Source organism: Heteronotia binoei, chromosome 1 (assembly GCF_032191835.1).
Source record: "Heteronotia binoei isolate CCM8104 ecotype False Entrance Well chromosome 1, APGP_CSIRO_Hbin_v1, whole genome shotgun sequence".
Taxonomy (NCBI): domain Eukaryota; kingdom Metazoa; phylum Chordata; class Lepidosauria; order Squamata; family Gekkonidae; genus Heteronotia; species Heteronotia binoei.
This window is the reverse complement of record NC_083223.1, coordinates 119156979-119177882: the sequence shown is the minus strand read 5'-3', so window position 1 is coordinate 119177882 and position 20904 is coordinate 119156979. Positions and strand designations below refer to the sequence as shown.

Below are 20904 nucleotides of genomic sequence, written 5' to 3'. Positions count from 1 at the left end.
CAGTGCAGTCTAGAACAAATAAGTCTAACTCAAGAAACTCAATTCTAAAGTCTGCTTGAGCAAATGGAACTTGTTCCATGGTTCTTTGGATACTGGCAAATTTTGATAGCATTACACATAAAAGCAAAATGTTTTACACAAGATACACACATATCCATTGGCAGCAAACATTCAATGCTTCTTCAGGAAAATCATATTCATTTAATTTCATACCAAAACAAACAATCAAGAGCTCAAGTACAGTAGCCATCAATTGCATATATATCAGTACAAAGAGCAGCTGTATTTTTCTGAACAGGTCTAAATGATGATTATCATATCCTATTCAAAATCACTGAAGAGTACTGCCTACCCTGGCCTGATTCCAAAAAAAATTTGAAGTTCCTCTTTCATCTAACCATCTGTCTTCACTAAGACAGATGTGTTCCAAATATATTAACTTGAAAATATTGAATCAAACCTTTTGGAGCAAATCCATACTTTGAAAACTTGTAGAATGTTTTTATTAGGCCATCTGCTGTTCATTCACTTTTGAAAAAAAAAAAGTAGTACACAGAGTAGCAGTGGAATTTCTTCCGTCTAATCGATCATACTTTTACTTCAAAGTAAACTTTTCTTCATTATGCTATTATGGTACTAACAATCAGCCTCCAGAATTAAACTGCATAACAAATTATCTATGTTCTTTTTTTCAGGCTAGCAGTTCTTCAACATTTTGTGAAATGTACTTTCACCAAAATCCAAAGAATCATATATCTCATGCCATGTGCCAAAGTGCTCAAAATTTTTCAAAGAGCATTTCTCAAAGCCACATCAAGTGTTTCTAGAATTCACAGCAGCTTATAATATAGGTTCTAGTGTAGCATAATACATTAAAAAAATCCTTCTGGGTATGCTAAAGACCTTAATCTCATGGAGATGTCTATGACAGACTTTAATAACTAACTTTAATAAATAGTGTATCGATACACTAGAATTCTTAGATTTAAAAATACTGAACATAATACAGATTCAAGTAGCTGCTTCAGCTGATTAGCCTAGCCCATACATCAGACCCTCATCATTCTCAGGGGTCCATTTCTGGGATCACAAGAAATAGAGAAATCTGTGAATACTAATAGGGATGGACTGGAAGACCAAAATGGTCTAGGAAAGGTCCATCCTTTTCCCTGGCCCATCCCCTACTATCTCCCACTGATGGAAGGTGGTCTACCCAAGGTGAACAGTGTGTGGCTCCTGTCTTGACTTCAGCCACTGGACTAGCCATACAGGCAGATGAGGTAGCCAATGCTATCTGGAGGGAATCACACAATGCCCCAGCAGTGGGATTAGGCTAAGATGAGTCATGCAGCAGCAGTGGCTATCACTGCCAAGTGTATATGAGATGTGCAGGTGCCACTGCCAAACGCTGCAAGCACTCACCAAAGATGTTGTGCAGCAGCAGCCATCAGACCCGTCACCCAGGCTTGGTGGCTGTAGGGGCTGTACAAGTCATAAGGCCACGACCAGCATTACAACAGGGCCACACAAGTTGTCTGGTGGCAGTTCATAGAGTTCAGATGATTGTAAGAAGGTAGGAGACAAAGCCTTTCTGCACACTGACTGAATGCACTGGGGCGGTGTTGTACTCAGAGCTAGCCGTATCATGTGGTTGGGCCTTTGACTATGAATAAGTGAAACTGTGAGCTGTGAATGGTGAGGGCATATTGTAACTTCACAGTATTTTGTTTCTTGGCCAACACAAAGTAGTGACCAGTGTTCCCTCTAAGTTGAGTTAGCTCACAGATTTTTAGCCTCTAGTTCACACCTTTTTGTTTTAGCTCAGGAAAAATGGCCCCAGAGCACAATAATTTATGCAGTAGCTCACAACTTTAATGCCAGTAACTCACAAAGTAGAATTTTTGCTCACAAGACGCTGCAACTTAGAGGGAACATTGGTAGTGACACACATTTATAAGTAATTTGCCTCCATTCCTGAGGACTGGAAGGTAGCTGATGTAACCCCCATCTTTAAACATTGACACTGGGTAAGTTGGTGGAATCCATTATTAAAGACAGAATTAATAAGCACATTGATGAATAAAATCTATGGAGGAGGAATCAGCATGGATCCTATAAGGGAAGATCTTGTCTCACTAACCTTTTAGAGTTATTTGAGAGGGAGAACAAGCATGTGAACAAGGGTGACTCAATAGATGTTGTTTACCTGGACTTCCAGAAAGCTTTTGATCAACTTCTTCACCAAAGGCCTCTAAGTAAATTCAGCAGTCATGGGATAAGAGGACAAGTCCTCTTGTGGTCAATTAACAGGAAACAGAGAAGGAATATAAATGAGCAATTTTTACAGCGGAAGGCGATAAGCAGTGAGATACCACACCGCCTGGTACTAGGTCCAATGCTTTTTAACTTGTTCATTAATTATTTGGAATTTGGAGTAAGCAGTGAAGTGGCTAAGTTTGCAAATGACACTAAGTTGTTCAGGGAGGACTGTGAGGCACTCCAACAGGATCTGTCAAGGTTGGACAAGTGGGCATCAACATGGCACATAAGGTTCAACATAGGGAAGTGCAAAGTAATGTACACAGGATACAAAAATCCCAACTATAAATACATGTTGTTGGGGGTCACTGGTGGTAACTGACAAGGAGAGAGATGTTGGAGCTGTAGCAGTCAACTCACTGAAAATGTTGACTCAGTGTGCAGTTGCAATAAAAAAGGCAAATGCTATGTTGGGGATTATTAGGAGGGAAATTCAAAACAAATCAGCCAGTATCATAATGCCTCTGTATGAATCTATGGTGTGGCCTAATTTGGAATACTGTGTACAGTTCTGGTCACTGCACCTAAAAAAAAGATATTATAGCATTGGAAAAAGGTGCAAAACAGGGCAACTAAAGTGATTAAGGGGGTGGAATGTTTTCCCTATGAAGAAAGGTAAAAAAGATTAGGCTTCTTTAGTTTGGAGAAATGACAACTGAGGGGTGACATGCCAGAGATTTAAAAATTATGCATGGGATAGAGAAGTCAGAGAAAGAAGTACCTTTCTCCCTTTCTCACAATACAAGAATTTTTGGGCACTCAATGTAATTGATGAGCAGTAGGTTTAGAACAGATAAAAGAAAGTACTTCTTCATCCAAAGAGTAACTAATATGTGAAATTTACTTTGCAGTTACAAGCATAGACAAGAGAGGAATAGATAAACATAAGGAGCAGAGGACCATAAGTGGATATTAGCCACAAGGTATAGATGGAATATTGTCTCTAGTGCAGTGATGCTCTATATTCTTGGTATTTGGAGAGGCCATGGTGGGGGGGCTTCTGGAGTTCTGGCCCCACTGGTGGACCTCCTGATTACACCTGGGTTTTGGCCACTGTGTGTTGGACTGAATGGGCCACTGGCCTGATCCAACATGACTTTTCTTATGCTTTTAGTGAAGAAGGCTAGAATTCAAAGCATATTTACTTTGCAATTCTATGTTTAATTATTTCCTAGTATCAGTTTAAGTCCAGTGGCAGCTTTAAGAGCAACAAAATTGTATTCAAGCACACTTCTTCAGGTGTAGTGAAACAGAATTTCCTCAACCATTACATACAGATGGAGAGAAAGTGTGTGTGTGGGAGGGGGTTAGTTGCCAGGAAGGGCTGGTTAGAGTCAAGATGCATAAGTAACTGGGTGATTATAGCTGAGATTGAATTAAGATGGCTGTTAAGATCTGTGAAGGGTAGTAAATAGCATACAAATACAAGAGTTAACAAACAGATATGAGAACAAAGTTTGAGTCAAGTGGCATCTCCAAGATAACAAAGTTCAATTCTGGGTGTAAGTAAGAATTGAGAGACTTAGCCTGTGTAGATACACACTCCTTCAGATACATTGAAACAGATTTTCTCAAATGTTATATATTGGGGAGGGGTGTTAGTTGCCAGGAAGGACTAAGCAGAGTTAAAATGCATGTTACGAAGCAATAAAAATAGCTAAGACTGGAATAACACATTTGGTAAGATGTGAACAGCAGCAAATTGGCATACAAATAGTAACGGAATTAACAGCAAATGTGAGAACTGAGTTTGAATCCAGTGGCACCTTTCAGACCAACAAAGTTTAATTTCTGGGTATAAGTGAGAACTGAATGACTTAGCATGTGTAATGAGATAAGAAGCCACACTAATCTCTTGTAATGTTTTTTTGTCAGTTGGATCTGATCACTGACTGTAATAATAATAAAACTGAAACTGATAAAAAGCTAATATTGCTATTAAGTGCAGGAGATTCCATTGTCCTGAGTATTGTAATTATTTATAATTCAACAATCTCCCATCCCAGTCTGTTTCTGAAATTCCTTTACCATGAAACAGTTAATGAATCCCCCCCCCCACATTGGGTACACTGGAAGGCTAAAAAGTTTGCCTACGGTTTTATGATTCTTAACATCAGAATTGTGCCCATTTACTCTTTGGAGCAGGGTTTGACTTGTTTGTCCTATACAGCGAACTGAAGAATATTGTTAGCATTTAATGGCATATACAATGTTAGAAGCTGAGCAAATGAATAAGCCTGAGATAGTGTAGTTTATGTTGTTAGGTCTACCAACTGTGTGTCTGGATGTATGTGGTAGCAAAGTTGTAATCTAGGCTTATTGTAAGCTCTGGTACCAGTGTTCATGTTCAAATTAAATGTATTATTTATTTATTTGTTAGATTTATATCCCACCGTCCCTGCAAATGGGCTCAAGGCAAGTAACAACAGGAAATTTCACATAAACATTAAAGACAATTACTACAATAAAGTACTTAAAAGCATTTAAAAGATGGCAAAACAAACTTTATTTATAAGAATTCCAGCAGTGCTACTAGATAACAAGCAAGAGTCACAGCAGAATGATCTTTGCATGGACAGATGTAATTGGGTACTTTTCAGCAAGGTCTGCTGCCTCAACCCAAGACCTGGCAGAACAGTTCCATTTTACATGCCCTGTGAAACTGGATGCCAGGATGGAAAAGGCCCTGGTCATGGCTAAGCAGATGTTCTTCGGGCCAGAGACAGCCAGCAGATGTTGGTCAGCTGAGCACAGGGCTCTCTGAGGGACAAACACTTCCTTAGGAAAGTTGCTCCCAGGCTACACAGGGTTTTAAAGGTTAATACCATCATCTTAAAATGGATCAAGTACTTGATTGGTAGCCAGTGCAACTGGTGTAGCACTGGATGGATGCATGGCCACACAGACATCAGGCGTGCCACGGCATTTTGCACTAGTTGAAGGTTCTGGATCAGATTCAAGGGTAAACCCACGTAAATCGAGTTACAGTAATCTAACCTGGAAGTGACCATTGCATGGGTTACTGTAGTCAAGTCCTGGGAAGAGAGATAAGGAACCAATTGCCTGATTTGACAAAAATGATAAAAGGCAGATCTGGCAACAGCTGTGACTTAGGCCTCCATAGAAAGCGAGGCAACCAGGATCACCCCTAGACTCCTCACCTTTGGGACAGACACCAACAGTGACCTGTCCAGGGCTGGGAGCCTGATTCCTGAGCCTACTTCTCCCTGACTTAGATACAGAACCTCCATCTTTGTTGTATTAAGTTTCAGTCAGCTCCAATTTAACCACCAAGCCATGGCTTCCAAAGCCCCATCCAAATTGTCTGGGGCAGAGTCCAAGTGACCACCTGTCAACAGATAGAGCTGAGAAGTAGTGGGTGAGAAGTTGTTTGGGAGGGTTGTCTATAAGCAAGAAAAGGTTTTCCATCAGTACTTGAGAAAGAGAACTGTCATTATCCAGTAGAGGTTGTAAGTCACTAATGAAGCGTTGAACTGTTTTAGTTGAGAACTGAATATGACCACTAGTGGTGTTCTGCTATTGTCCCATTTGCATCTGTCTTGCAACAGGTTTTCTCTGGGTACCATTCTGGCATTGTTAATCTGTTTCTTAACTTCATCAGGTGGATAATGTACTTCCAACAAGGTAGATCCCTCAGGTGAGAATCGTTGTATGTAAGATTGGAGCAGATGTGGCTGTAGTATAGAGCCTGTCTGTATACAATGGATCATTTGGTATGTTTAGGATGGTGGCTGGAGGCATGTAGGTATGCTTCTCAGTCAGCAGGTTTCCAGTATATAGTGGTTGTCTGTGAGCTCATTCAGCTGTATCCAGAAAATATATTTCTTTCATAGATTGGTTCATTGTCAAATTGATGGTGAGGTGAAAGTAAATGAATGCCTAGTGGAATATGTCCAGGGCTTCTTTACCATGCATCCAGACAATAAAAGTGTCATCAATGTATTGAAGGTACACCTGACTATTCACACCTCTCTTATACCTGGGATACACTGATGTCATTTTTAATGTTAGGATGAGATTATATGCACAACAAGTTGGCATTAGCAATCATTTTTTAATTCCTATTCATTTCTGAAGAAACACCTCCATTCTAATGCAACCTAACTACAGAAGGCAGGATCATATAAACTCCAAAGCTGTTTTGTATTCAAGAATAATCATACCTTTTGTAAAGAAAGTTATAATATAGTGGGTTCTTACGCATTGAAGAGGCAAGGTGGTAGGGATAACAAGTTCTTTATTGAGTATAGCATGGAGGTGGTTGCACTAGCTGAACTGGAGAACGGGGCCGGCTGGGCCAACTATATACAAAAACAGGTTTCCTACCTGTAACTGATGATCTTCGAGTGGTCATCTGTGCATCACACCGATGGGAGAAGGCGCCAGTGCCGATCATGATCGGTAAACTTCAAAGCTGCGGATTTCCGCGCCTCCGACCCAGTGCGCATGCTCAGGAGCCCCACCACGCATGCCCACTGGGACGGGAGCGGACATCCCGCCAGTTCCTTCTGACCGCTGCGTCAGCCCACTGACGGACCGGCTGCAGAGGGGAAGGAAGGCGGGTAGTGTGACTGCACAAATGACCACTCGAAGATCATCAGTTACAGGTAGGAAACCTGTTTATCTTCTTCTTGGTCTCTGTGCATCACACCGATGGGAGATTAGCAAGCTAGAGTCATACCTGGTGAAGGATGCCACGGTTCGTCAGTAGGAGATGGATTGAAGCACGGCACGGCCCACCGAAGACTCCCGATGTCGCCTCAGGTCCAGGGCATAATGCGACACAAAGGTGTGTGGCGACGCCCACATAGCGGCCCTGCAGACGTTCTGAAGTGGGACGCCCCTCATGAACGCCGCCGAAGTGGCCATCGCCCGCGTGGAATGGGCCCTCACCGTCCCCGGGAGTGACGTTTTGCAGAGCAGGAAACACAACCGGATCGTCTCGACAATCCACCTGGACAGCCTCTGGGAAGATATTCTCCGCCCCTTCACTGCAGTAGCATAGGACACGAACAGCCGGGGGTCCTTCCGAGAGCCCTTCGTACGATGCACATAGAAGGATAACGCCCGTTTCACATCCAGGGCGTGCAGCCTGCACTCAGACTCAGTCGCCGGGTTGGGGTAGTATGCCGGCAACGAGATCTCAGCGTTGCGATGGAAGGAGGACAAAACCTTGGGCAAAAAAGTAATGTCCGGACGGAGCACCACCCCTTCTGGAGTGAAGGTCAAGTAGGGGGCATCGCAGAGGAGGGCTGCCAACCCACCCACTCGTCTGGCAGACGTCACCGCCACCAGAAAGGCCGTCTCCCAGGCCAGGAGGTGAGGAGCACAGGTAGCCATCGGCTCGAATGGCGTCCCAGTTAAAGCCTTCAGCACCAAGTTCAGGTCCCAAGCTGGGACGGGCACCCGCACCGCTGGATACAGCCGAGCAAGGCCCTTCAGGAACTTTTTGGTGTCCGGGTGGGCAAAAACAGACTGACCATCCACCCGCGGGTGTTCTGCCGAGATGGCAGCTAAATAGACGCGCACCGATGTCACCGTCAGGTCCACATCTAACAAGGAGATTAAGAAATCAAAAATAACAGGCAAACCTGCAGTACGCGGGTTAACCCCTGCAGCCTCAGCAAACTTGGAGAACCTGCTCCACTTGTACGAGTACGACTTTCGCATGGAAGGCTTCCTGCAATTCAGCATAATGAATCGCACTCTCTCAGATAACTGCTGTGCCCCAGGCGCCATGCTGTTAGCTTCAAGTGCGGGACATCGTGGTGAAGGACCCGCCCCGGTGGGATAATAGGAGATCCGGAACCTGCGGGAAATGATGAAAATCGCCTTTGGCCAGCTCCAGAATGACGGGAAACCACTGCTGCCTCGACCACCACGGCGTTACAAGGATGCCCACCAGCAGGTCCTGCAGAACCTTCTGTAGCACTCGAGTAATGAGTGGGACAGGGGGAAACAGATACACGCTGTGATAACGCCATGGAACTAGGAGGCCGTCCCCCAGGGATCTGGGGTCCACTCCTCCCCTGCTTCAAAACAGCACCGTGATCGATGGCAGAGGCCTCTGGAACGGAACCCCTTCCACTAAGTTGTGCTCCATCTCCCACCAGGTCAGGGACTTCAGTACCTCTAGTGGGACTGTCAGTAGGCGAGACAGGGGGTCGCTGTTGCAGTTGAAGACCCTGAGGAACCAGAGATGCAACGGGCACACGCGAAGCCTCGCCATGCCCAAGACTGCCGTCGTAGCTGCCATAAGCCCCAGGAGCCGCTGAACCTGACGAGCCCGCACCGTGGGATTTTGGCGAAAGGAACAGACTGTCCGGATGATAACTGCTGCTTGGTCCAGAGGAAGGAACGCCCTGCAGGCCACCGAGTCCAAGACTGCCCCGATAAACTGTACCCGCTGAGAGGGCTGGAGATGAGACTTCCCCCAGTTGACTTGCAGGCCCAGGTCGACTAGGAGAGCGAGAGTGGTGTCAATATGACGCACTAGGGATTCCCGTGAGTTTGCCACGATCAACCAGTCGTCGATATAGGGGAACACAGTCACCCCCTGCAGCCGCAGGTGGGCAGCGACGACCACCATAGTCTTGGTAAAGACCCTCAGAGCAGTGCACAGGCCAAAGGGTAGGGCCCTGTATTGAAAATGGTCTTCCCCGATTGCAAACCTTAGGAATTGTCGGTGGGAGGGAAGGATAGAGATATGGAAGTACGCATCCTTCAAATCTAAGGTGGCCATCCAGTTGCCTGGCCTGAGGAGAGGGAGGATGCACTTCAGGGAGGTCATCTGGAACTTGTCGCACCAAACAAAGATGTTCAACGCACTGAGGTCCATAATAGGCCGGAGGCCCCCATCCCGCTTGGGAACAGTAAAATAACGGGAGTAGAACCCGTGACCCCGTTGATCGTCCGGTACAACTTCGATGGCCTTTTTTAAGAGGAGGGATTGCACCTCTTCCCGAATTTGGGAGTCGGAGGGTTTTGAAGAAACTCTATTTTGTATCCCCGTCGAATGATGGCCAGGACCCAGAGGTCCGATGTAATGCGGCCCCACATAGGGAGGAAACAGGAAAGACGGATAGAGTCCACAGCCGTGGAAGGGTGGGTCGCCCGGAGGGAGTCAAAGGCCCTGCTTCTGTCGCTTAGACCCCTTCTGTCTGGCAGACTGGGTGGCAGGCGGGGAATATTTGGGCTTGGCTGAGTACTGCTGGCGGGAAAACGCAGCTGCCGGCTTCGAGCGCCAGGAGCGCTCTGGAGATTTCACGTACGGCTTCCTTTGCCATGGCTTCGTCCACTGGTGCTTTGCCGCCGGGCGAGACGTCGACACCCCCAGGTTCCTGGACGTCTTCATGCTCTTATCCATCTCCTGGAGGACGGAGTCTGTATTAGAACTGAAGAGGCCCGAACCGTCGAAGGGGAGGTCCTCAATGTAAGCCTGAGTGTCAGGCTGGAGCACAGTGGATCTCAGCCAGGAATGACGCCTCAACGATATGGCAGTGGTCAAGGCCTTGGAGCAGGTGTCCCCGGAGTGTTTGGACGCGTTCAGCTGCTGTTTAGCCAATAGCATCCCTTCTTTCTGCAGCTTCTTGAGAGCACTCCTGCTCTGATCTGGCAGAGTGTGCAGAATGCTGGAGACCTGGCCCCACAATGCATTCTGGTACCTGCCCATGCATGCAGAGTAATTGGCTATCTTCATGCCCAAAGAACCCGCCGAGTAAAGTCTACGGCCCATCGAGTCCAGCTTTCTGCCTTCCTTATCTGGGGGCGTGGAGTGTGTCTTCTTCGCTTTCGAAGAAGACACGACAACCGAATTCGGCTTCGGGTGAATATATAAAAACTCCGCGGTGCTCTCCTGGATCCGATACATATGATCAAGGCGGCGGGAAGACACCGGCTTCGAGGCTGGTTTATCCCATGAGGATTTTGCCGTCTGGAGCATTACGTTTGTCAGGGGCAGCGCCACCGCTGTCGAGGTGTCGCGCTGAACAATGTCGAACACATTGTCCGTCACCACTGGCTGTGGTTGTTCCGTCGGCAGAGACAGCATCTGTGCCATTCGTTTGATCAAGTCCCCATAGGACTTCAAGTCCTCGGATGGGGAGATGGGTTGCTCCTCTGACGTCTTCTCTGGCGGGGAAGGTTCCGCCGGGGAAGAGCCCCCGAGTTCCTCTGGGGAAGAGCCCCGCATGGACCTGGTAGAGTCTCCAGGAGACTGTGAGGGCTCCGACGGGTTGTGCAGTGGTGGCGACTCGGGGTCGATGGGTGCTTTCGGCTTGATTACAGGAGGCTGCACAGGCTCTCGACGAGGTTCCACCTCAGGCGGCTTCGAGATCGACGCCGATGCGGGGCGCTTCGGGGTACGGTAGGACGTGCGGGACCGATACGACGACTCTGAACGTGGATCCCACTCCATCTGTCTGGGGTGGAGCCATGGGAAAGGCGGCTGCATGGGATACGCGCCGTATAAATATTGCCACTGACGCTGGTCCCACGGAACGTGAGTCACTGGCCGATGCGGAGAGCGGTCACCTTCGATGTGGCGTGGCGAGCGAGTCGCCGTCTGGTGCTCCCGGGTTGGATCCCATCGGTCCCGAGGGCTTCGGGAGCGGGGGGTCCCCAGCCGAGGAAGAGGGCTCCTATCGGTGCCGGAGCGTTGAGCTGGTTCGATCTCGGAGTCTGAGTCCGATGACCAGCTGAGTCGGCATAGACGCTAGAGGGCTTTGTCGACGGGGTGAAGCAAACAGCTTCAGAGGGGGGACGGTCCTCGTCGAATCCGAAGGATCCTCCGACTCCGGCGAGATCTGCGGGGCGGACTTGCGAGACTTCACTTTTTCGGCCTTCTTGCCATGCTCCCCTCAATCCTCCTTGTGCCGTTTAGTAGGCACTGAGGAATCCGATGTTGCAGCTGAGCCCGAGCGCTTTTGAGGGCAATCGGCGTCGGAGGGGGCCTGCTCGGTATCGACCGATTTCGGTGCCGATACCTGCTCGAGAGCGACCATCGGCTCTTCGGCCATTTTGCGGGGGGGAAAGCGCCTGTTCCATTAGCGCCATCGCCAGTCTCGCCGCCTGATTTTTCCGAGTTTGCTTGGAGAACTTGGAGCAATGTACACATGAGTCTGGCTTATGGCGTTCTCCAAGGCACAACAAACACAACTAGTGTCCGTCAGGCGGTGCAATTTTACTCCCGCACTTGATGCACCGTCTGAAGAAGCCCCACCGCCTTTCCATGCGCGAGGGAAGACGGCAGGAAGGAATCGCGGGAGGGACGGATAGGGGAGCCGCCCAGAGGGCGGAAAAAAACTCACCCCACACTCCTGCGGCAGCAACACTACACTAACTAACACTATACTAAGAAACTAAACTAACAACTATCTACACTAATTAACCAACAGATTGGTACGAAGTTCACCGACCGTAGCCAGAGATCAACTGATCAGCGTGGCGGTCAGAAGAGAACTGGCGGGATGTCCGCTCCCGTCCCAGTGGGCATGCGTGGTGGGGCTCCTGAGCATGCGCACTGGGGCGGAGGCGCAGAAATCCGCAGCTTTGAAGTTTACCGATCGTGATCAGCGCTGGCGCCTTCTCCCATCGGTGTGATGCACAGAGACCACGAAGAAGATCACTGGGTTTCTGTGCTAGCACGTTATTGGGTCATTCAAACCAACAGGGGGCCTGTGACTGTAGCAGGGCAGTTGAAATTTGGATCCTTCTGCCCATTGTTCTTAAGTCCCCAAGCTCAGTCCTTCAGGCTCCAGTGAGCCAGGCAGGAACACCATTTGGCAACACACGATTCACACACATAACAGAAGTCATTTCTCTTTATGAACACATGCAGTGGTAGTTTTGCCAAATGCTATTAGATGTGTTGCTCTTCTGTTTTGTTTTTACTACATTTGATTGCAAGAATGCACTCCTACTACAGCCATTTGTTGCATGGAAACATTTCACCGCATGCACAAAGCAAATCAGTGTAAATTTTTCAGTTACAAATGAAGGTTACTGTATGATAAGTAGAGTAGAGGTAGTCTCCTCCTTGTTCACAATTCCTTGTTCACTGCCAGTGTGTAATAAACTACATAGGCTACATGAAAAGGTGGCAATATGGAGAAGAAAGGTTGTGATGAATAGTAGTTAATCCAATGAATGCTGTGGACGGCTATATGGGAAGGCAGTAAGCCAAATTACAGAAATCCAGCGCTTTTTTTTGTAGCAGGAACTCATCTGCATATTAGGCTACACACCCCTGATGTAACCAATCCTCCAAGAGCATACAGGGCTCTTATTACAAGGCCTACTGTAAGCTCCAGGAGAATTGGCTACATTAGGGGTGTGTGGCCTAATATGCAAAGAAGTTTCTGCTATAAAAAAAGCCCTGCAGAAATCTGGGGCAGAAAATCATCATTAGTAACCCACGCTAAGCCATTTTTCTGACACCTAGGTTTTCCAAGTTAATTTATTTGTGATCAGTTTTCATTCTCTCAAAACAAAGTTTGTATACTGTCTTTTAATATATTTTCTGCTATAATAGTGGTTAGTTGATCCTTACTATCATCAGGGTTCCAGATATAACAGTGTGAGGTGCTTCCTCATTTTCTAACTATGTGCCACAATCTCTTCTTTCTGCTTGTTGATCAATATTCTGCATCACAATATTACAAATATAGGTCTCACACAGTCAATAAAAGTTAACAGGAATCTTACACTTTTTAATGTAAAAAAATCAATCTTACTATAAATTATAGTAATGCAGTACAAGTGATTTTGTGTCTACTAGGTTTGTGCAAATAATTTGGTATTTTTTGGGTTTGAGTATATTGAACCTGAGAAATATTGGTATCTCCTGATATTCCTGAATCCCAATATCAGTATGGTACTGGAATTCAGGAAATATTCTGGGTTCCCAAAATTCGTCATGAAATCACCTGGGGGAAGGTGTTTAAACACCTTCTGAGTGAACTTGCTGCTTGGGAGTTCACTCGCATGGCATGTCTTGCAAAAATCATTTAAATGCTTTTTGTAAGTGGCACTGTGTGAATGGAGTCCCAAGCAGCAAGTTTACCTGGAACACCATTTAGGACTCCATTCAAGCAGAACGGCATTGTAAAAGGCATTTAAGTGGTAAGTTTGCCTAGAAAGTTTTAAACTGGGTCTCATTATAGAAGGAAGGAAGGAAGGAAGGAAGGAAGGAAGGAAGGAAGGAAGGAAGGAAGGAAGGAAGGAAGGAAGGAAGGAAGGAAGGAAGGAAGGAAGGAAGGAAGGAAGGAAGAAAGGAAGAAAGGAAGAAAGGAAGAAAGGAAGAAAGGAAGAAAGGAAGAAAGGAAGAAAGGAAGAAAGGAAGAAAGGAAGAAAGAAAGAAAGAAAGAAAGAAAGAAAGAAAGAAAGAAAGAAAGAAAGAAAGAAAGAAAGAAAGAAAGAAAGAAAGAAAGAAAGAAAGAAAGGCTTTTTTTCAGACTCAGCTATACCTGTAGCTGTAGATGAGTACAGATCTCTAATCTGTATTTGGCTGAAGTGATACCGAAAAATACCGATAAATTATTTTCCAAGTATTCTTCCTATTTGGTTATGCCAAAAATACACCCCTAGTGTCTACCCCATCAACTTACAGTAGAACTCTCACTGAAGTATCTGCCACAATGGAATTTACAACAGTTTCAATCCCACATTAATTATTTTATTAAAGTCATCTATTTTAACTATCCTGATACTGTTTATTTGGTTTAATACACAATGGACACTGCAGTTGCAAAATGGCAACATTTCTTTCTTTCTTCTTTCCTTCTCTTCTATCTGTGGAGCTGTGCTAATGGAAGGAAGAGAATGGGTGTTTTGGTACCCTTCCTTCTCCCACTACACTGCCTCCAGCCTCCATGGCTATTACTTGATACTGAATAAAATGAACTCCAGAATAAAATGTCCTGAGATTGGAAAGGACTGCTTAGAGGAGAGGAATATTAGAAAGATATGTGGCTGTCAGCACCTTCAAATGCCAGTGTTTGATTTTACAAAGGACTGCTGACACACACTATTACAGTATCAATATAGATCTCAGATACTCTCACAAACTATTAATACAGTATCATGAGCATACTATGGCTTTACCTGACCCAGTAAATGTGTCAAGAGATCCATCTCCACTTGTTGTTGTTGTTTCATTGTTGTTCATAGGCTCTGTTTTCACTGCAAGAAGAGACACTATATAGAAGAATAAGCAGACATAAGATTTTGCTTCTAAATTTACACTTGAGTTAAGCCAATTATAGCAAAATATGCATACACTGGAAACATTTAGTACATTCTAAATGGAATCTACTACTATACAACCAGTTTTAAAATACATGCATTTAGTTCCTTTTTAAAAAATGTGATATTTATTCTGCATAATGTAAATCCAGTATTGATTGCAGCCATGAAGAGAAATGTGTAACAAAGGTATGAAAGAATGTATTAAAATTGTATGTATTCTATGTAATTTAATCTGTATATATTTGGATAATGTAATTAAGAAATATGGTGAAAGAGGGACTTTCAAATAGTAGTCATACCTGAATTTCCACTGAATTGTAATTAATTTGCTCGATATGAACAGAAATTGTGAATGTTTTGGAAGGCTTGGTTTTTTTTCTGAGAATTTTAAGACAACTTGCATTTATTGGGGAATAGGTGCTCTCAATTTCAGCTGCTGGGAATTGTAGGGGCAGGGCATGGAAAGTAGCATGCTGCCTAGGCAACCACGTGATGTTTTTCTTTTCTCTATAATTTTGGGGTTTTTTAAAAAAAAGAATATTTTCATGTTATCCTGCTCTTTATTGTATGTGGTTTTTTCCTAACTTGGAAAATCCCAGGTAAATTGATCGCTTGAGTCAGGAAACCAGGGTTTGTAAATTACATTTCTGTTTTAAAGTTCAAGTCATTTCAGTAATTAATAAGCATGCACCAGCACAGCAGCTGTCTCTTCTTTGCTTAGTCTAAGGAATGCAGACTATGAAGAATACAAATCAGCACATAAATGCGTAGTATTCTTAATTTAAATTACAAACGAAAGATCATTGCCAGAGACAAGAGAGCTATATAGGATTGCCAAGTCCCCCGCACCCTCCAGCGGGAGACTTCTTCCACGCACACGCAGTGACATTGTGCACCGGACGCTCTAGGAGCTTCTGGAGAAACTCTATGGTTTTCCTGGATGCTCTAGCAATTTGAGAGGGAGTTTTCCTGGAAGCTCCTAGAGCGATTGGTGCATGACGTTGCTGGCGTGTCACTTGTGAGTGATGTCATCATGACAGTGACATCAGGAGGGGATCCCCCACTGGCCCACTGCGGACCAGCAGTTGGGGACTACCAGAGTGGGAGAACCCCCACCCTGCCCAGGAGCTTGGTAGTCCTAAAGTTATACATTATTGCAAATCTATACATAGAGCCTCATCCTCAGCATCTATCTTTGCTGTCTGCTGTCATTAATTTTTCCCTATCATCAAACTTACAGCTGAAAGGCAGAATATGTTAGGTTTCCCAGAACTTATGGAATATCACTACTTTAAATAATAATTATCTTCTGAAATTAATGAATGGTTGTAATTCATTTGCTGTGTACAATCTACATAACTTTCCTCAAGGTAAATTCTTCTGTTGGAAAGATATCACATTTCCCCCCCAAAACTGCTATTGGTCACTGAGAAAAAATTTAATTTACCTATCTCATTCCAATGCATATAATATGGAATGTAGCTGGTCCACATCATGGTCACTTATGGGCAAGGGTGGAATTCTATCAGGAGCTCCTTTGCGTATAGGCCACACACTCCTGATGTAGCCAGTCCTCCAAGAGCTTACAAAAAAGAGCTTTCTAAGCTCTTGGAGGATTGGCTACATTAGGGATGTGTGGCCTAATATGCAAAGGAGCTCCTGCTAGAATTCCACCCCTGTTTATCGGTAAAGTGTGCCCTTGAATCACAATAAACTCATGGTGACTAACTCATGGGTTTTCAAAGCAAGTGAGTAAGCAGAGATGGTTTATCATTGCCTTCCTCTGCAAAATCATCCTCGGTGGTCTCCCATCCAAGTACTGACCCTGCTCTAACAAACTTAGGCTAGTCTGGGCTATTAGGGCAGCTACAGTGGTCATATACTGAATGGTAATATTTCTGTGAAAGGGAAGACAGTGTGGTATAGCCCACTCTCATTAAATTTCGGAAGCTAAGCAGGGTCAGTACTTGGAAGGGAGACCATCAAGGAAGACTCTGCAGAGGAAGGCAATGGCAAAGAAAGACAGGTTGCTTACCTGTAACTGTAGATCTTCGAGTGGTCATCTATGTATTCAAACTCATGGAATAGAGCGCCCGCGCCAATCCCCGAATCGGTACCTAAAAAGCCTGGGATTTTTTTGAGCTCGGCACCAGTGGGCATGCGCAGGCGTCCCAGTACGCATGCTCACTAGAGCCAGCGCGAGGATCCCGCCATTTCCTTCCTGACCGCTGGAAGCCCCTAACATAGGGAGACCATCAGCAGTGGGGAAGGAGGGCGGGTAGTGTGAATGCACAGATGACCATTTGAAGATCTACAGTTACAGGTAAGCTACCTGTCTATCTTCTTCGTGGTCTCTGTGCTTCACACTCATGGGAGATTAGCAAGCCAGACATACCTGGAGGCAGGAGCAGATGGTCAACCAGAAGAGACAGCTTGCAGCAACACAACTCCCAGACGAGTCCTCTGCTCAGCCTGCACATCCAGAGCGTAATGCTTCATGAAAGCATGAGGAGAGGACCCAGTGGCGGCCTTGCATACGTCCATCAAGGAAACACCCTTCAAGAACGCCACCGACGTTGCCATCACTCTAGTAGAGTGTCCACGAATGAGTCCAAGCAACGGCTTCTTCACCAGGAAGTAGCACAGTTTAATAGTCTCAGTAAGCCACTTCGAAAGCTGCTGAGATGAAATTTTTGCATCCAATCTAGGAGCAGCATAGGAAACAAAAAGATGTTGGTCCTGACGAAAACTCTTAGAACGACTCAAGTAAAAAAGTAACGCACGCTTGACATCCAAAGCGTGCCACCGACATTCCTTGTCCGAGGAAGGCATGGGGTAAAAGGCAGGTAACCAAACGTCCAACTTAAGGTGAAACTAGGAAACCACCTTAGGGAGAAATGAAACATCAGGAGCCAATGAAACTCCGGACTCATGGAACACTAAATATGGGTGGTCACAATGGATAGCCATCAGCTCCTCTACACGGCGTGCCAACGTGATTGCCACCAAAAATGCAGTCTTCCAGGATAGAAGCTGTAGGGAACAGGTTGCCATTGGTTCAAAGGGACGCCGGGTCAACCTGTCCAATACTAACAGCAAATCCCACAACTGTGGAGGTGATCTGGACGGAGGATGCAATCTGACCAATCCTTTCAAGAATTGTCTTGAATGGGGATGAGCAAACACCGAATGCCCCTCAACAGGCTCATGGTGAGCTGATATTGCTGATAAATAAACTTTAACATAAGAAAAGTAAAGTCCAGCATCCACCAAAGACAACAGAAAGTCAAAAATTGCTGGTAGACCCACCCGTTGGGGTGAGACTGCAGAATTAGCCAAAAACCGAAGAAACTTCCCCCATTTCCTGTCATAGGAAACACGGGTAGACAACTTCCTACTGTTCAGAAAGACGTGCTTGACTCTGCTCGAAAATTCACAGGGTCGATGAGCCACGCCGTCAACTTCAAGTGAGGAATGTTGTGGTGAAACACTTGCCCTTCCTGGGCCGAAAGAAGGTCTGGTTCTGCCAGGAAATGATGGAAAACTCCCCTCGCCAAACGGAGCAAAATCGGAAACCAGTTTTGCCGAGACCACCACGGTGTGATTAGTATGCACCTTGGTTTCTTTCTCGCTATCTTGTTGACAACTTTTGTCAGCAGCGGAAGAGGTGGAAACAGACAAAGGAACCAACCCTTCCACTGGAACATTAGACCGTCTCCCAAGGACGCCGGATCCGTTCCTCCCCTGGTGCAGAACAGGGGACACTTCCGATTCAGGGCTGTGGTGAAAACATCCACCTGAGGATACCCCCAGAGCTGGAACACAGGTTGAAGGAAGCGCCACTGCATCTCCCATTCGTGTGGAGATGCTGCTCCTCTGCTCACGAATCCGCCTGAAGATTGAATACTCCTGGAAGGTGTGCAGTCTTTATGTAGATGCCGTGCTCCAGACACTCCAGCCACAGTTTTATTGCTAGCGCACAGAGCCGTCGGGAGACTGTCCCGCCCTGCCTGTTGACATAACAAAGGGCTGTAGTATTGTCTGTCAACAGAGCCACAGCCTTCCCCGCCACCAAGGGACGGAAGGACCGAAGGGCGAAATGAACTGTCAACAATTTGAGATAGTTTATATGGCAACGAATCAGCTGTGGAGGCCACGGACCCCCCACACATAGAGAGTCCATGTGAGCACCACAGCCCCATAAGGACGCATCTGTGGTGATCGTAACTGTCGTCACAGGCAGATGGAAGGGAGCTCCCTGACAGATGTTATCTCTGGATGTCCACCATTCCATGGCCCGAAGGATCAATGGTGGAATCGTGAACCTCTTTCGAGTTGAGTCCCATAAAGGCCGAAACTTTCTGAGGAACCAAAGTTGAAGCCCCCTCATGTGCAGTTTCGCAAACAGCAGCACACTGGTAGTCGCCGCCATCAGCCCCAGCATCCGCTGCAGCTGATGTGCTGTGCCCCATTTCCAGCTTTGAAAAAGATAAATAAGAGTGATAATGTCCATCGCTCTCTGCTGAGGCAGAAATGCATGATGAAGATTTGTGTCTAGCAGAGCCCCGATAAACTGAACTGTTCTTGATGGTATCAGATGGGACTTTTTCATGTTGACCTGCAGACCTAAGGTGTGAAGAAGACGAAGAGTAGTTGCAATATGACTGGATAGACATTTTTCCGAATCTGCCACAAGGAGCCAGTCGTCTATATATGGAAAAATGACTATGCCTTGAAGATGAAGATGTGCAGGTACAACACTCATCATCTTGGTAAACACCCGAAGTGCAGTACACAGGCCAAATGGAAGGGCTTTGAACTGAAAATGGTTGGAGCCTATCGCAAACCTGAGGAAATGCCTGTAAGATGGATGAATGCTGATATGGAAGTTGGCATCCTTGAGATCCAACGTTGCCATCCAGTCCCCTTGGTTGATGAGGGAAAGGATTGTTTGCAAAGTAGACATCCGGAATTTCTGGTACACGATAAACTTGTTCAGATTTCGAAGGTCCATAACTGGTCTCAATCCCTCATCCCGTTTGGGGACCAGGAAATAACGAGAATAGAACACACACACACACACCCATTCTGGCTGCTATCAGAACCGGTTCTATGGCTTGTTTCTGCAAGAGGTTGCTCACTTCCTCTAGCAGAGGAGGGGAAGGGGGTGTGGTAACAATCACTGACTGAGTCGGAAACTGAACAAAGTCCATCTTGTAACCTTCTGCTATGTTGGAGAGGACCCATCTGTCTGTGGAGATGGACTCACAAGCCGGTAGATGGTGATGGAGGCGGATGTAAGAAGAAGGAGGGACGTTGATGTGTGCGGCAGAAAAGTCGAAGGCCCTGCTTCTGAGGGCGGGAGCAGAGGTGGCCACAGAGGCCAAAGCAAACCTGGACTTGTTATTTCCCCTATAAGGAGACCTACTCTCCATCTGTGAAGAGCAAGGTCTCCAAGATTGGTCAGGGGAAAATTTCTGATAAGGCCTCTTGGGCCAAGATTTGTGCCACTGCTTAGGCTTGCCAGCCCTAGTAGACACAGGGACGCAAAGGTTCCTTGAGGTCTTAATACTTTTGTCCATCTCCTGTAGGACACTATCAGTGGTGGAACTGAAAAGACCTTCACCCTCAAAAGGAAGGTCCTCGCCCTAGGCCCTGGTGTCAGGCTGAAGAGCTGTAGACCGCAACCAAGAATGACGGCGCAGGGAGACGGCAGAAGTGAGGGTCTTGGCAGAGACACCCATCATATGTTTTGACTCAGCCTGCTGTTGTTTAGCCACGGCAAACCCCTCTCTTTGCAGCTTCTTCAGCGAAGTCCGCTTCTCCTCACTCATGGATGACAACAATGGTGTGAGCTGTTCCCAAATCAAATACTGGTAGCGAGCCATACATGCAGTGTAGTTTGAGATTTTTACTCCCAAAGCTCCCGCTGAGTAGAATAGTCTGCCAGCATTGTCGATCTTCTTGCCCTCTTTATCAGGTGCGGAAGAGTGGGTCTTACGCGCCTTTGAAGACGAAGAAACCACCACCGAATTGGGTTTGGGGTGGGGGAACAAAAACTCAGCACCAGCCTCCTGAACACGATACATGTGGTCCAGGCATCGTGTGGAAATTGGTGTGGATGCCGGCTTTGCCCAGAGCTCCTTCACTGCCTGCAGAATAACTTTGGTCACTAGAAGGGCCACAGCCGTTGATGCGTCTCCCTGCATTATGTAAAATACGGTATCATCGACGACTGGCTGCGGTTGGAGCACTGGAAGGGAGAGAGACTGTGCCATCTGCTTCACCAGGTCGCACATGACTTGAGATCTTCCGAGG

At 46.2% G+C, this 20904-nt stretch overlaps 1 protein-coding gene across 10 annotated transcripts in view; it reads right to left on the bottom strand.

Moving 5' to 3' along the window:
* The window catches only part of EYA4 (EYA transcriptional coactivator and phosphatase 4), a 247795-nt gene that overhangs the window by 82126 nt on the left and 144765 nt on the right, over positions 1-20904 (bottom strand). For 6 of the 10 annotated variants that reach the window (XM_060239663.1, XM_060239706.1, XM_060239671.1 and 3 more), the window contains one exon: positions 14443-14535. In XM_060239663.1, the coding sequence (XP_060095646.1) occupies positions 14443-14535 (93 nt within the window). The remainder of the gene's footprint in view (positions 1-14442; positions 14536-20904) is intronic. The other 4 variants (XM_060239645.1, XM_060239714.1, XM_060239680.1 and 1 more) reach the window with 1 other exon arrangement.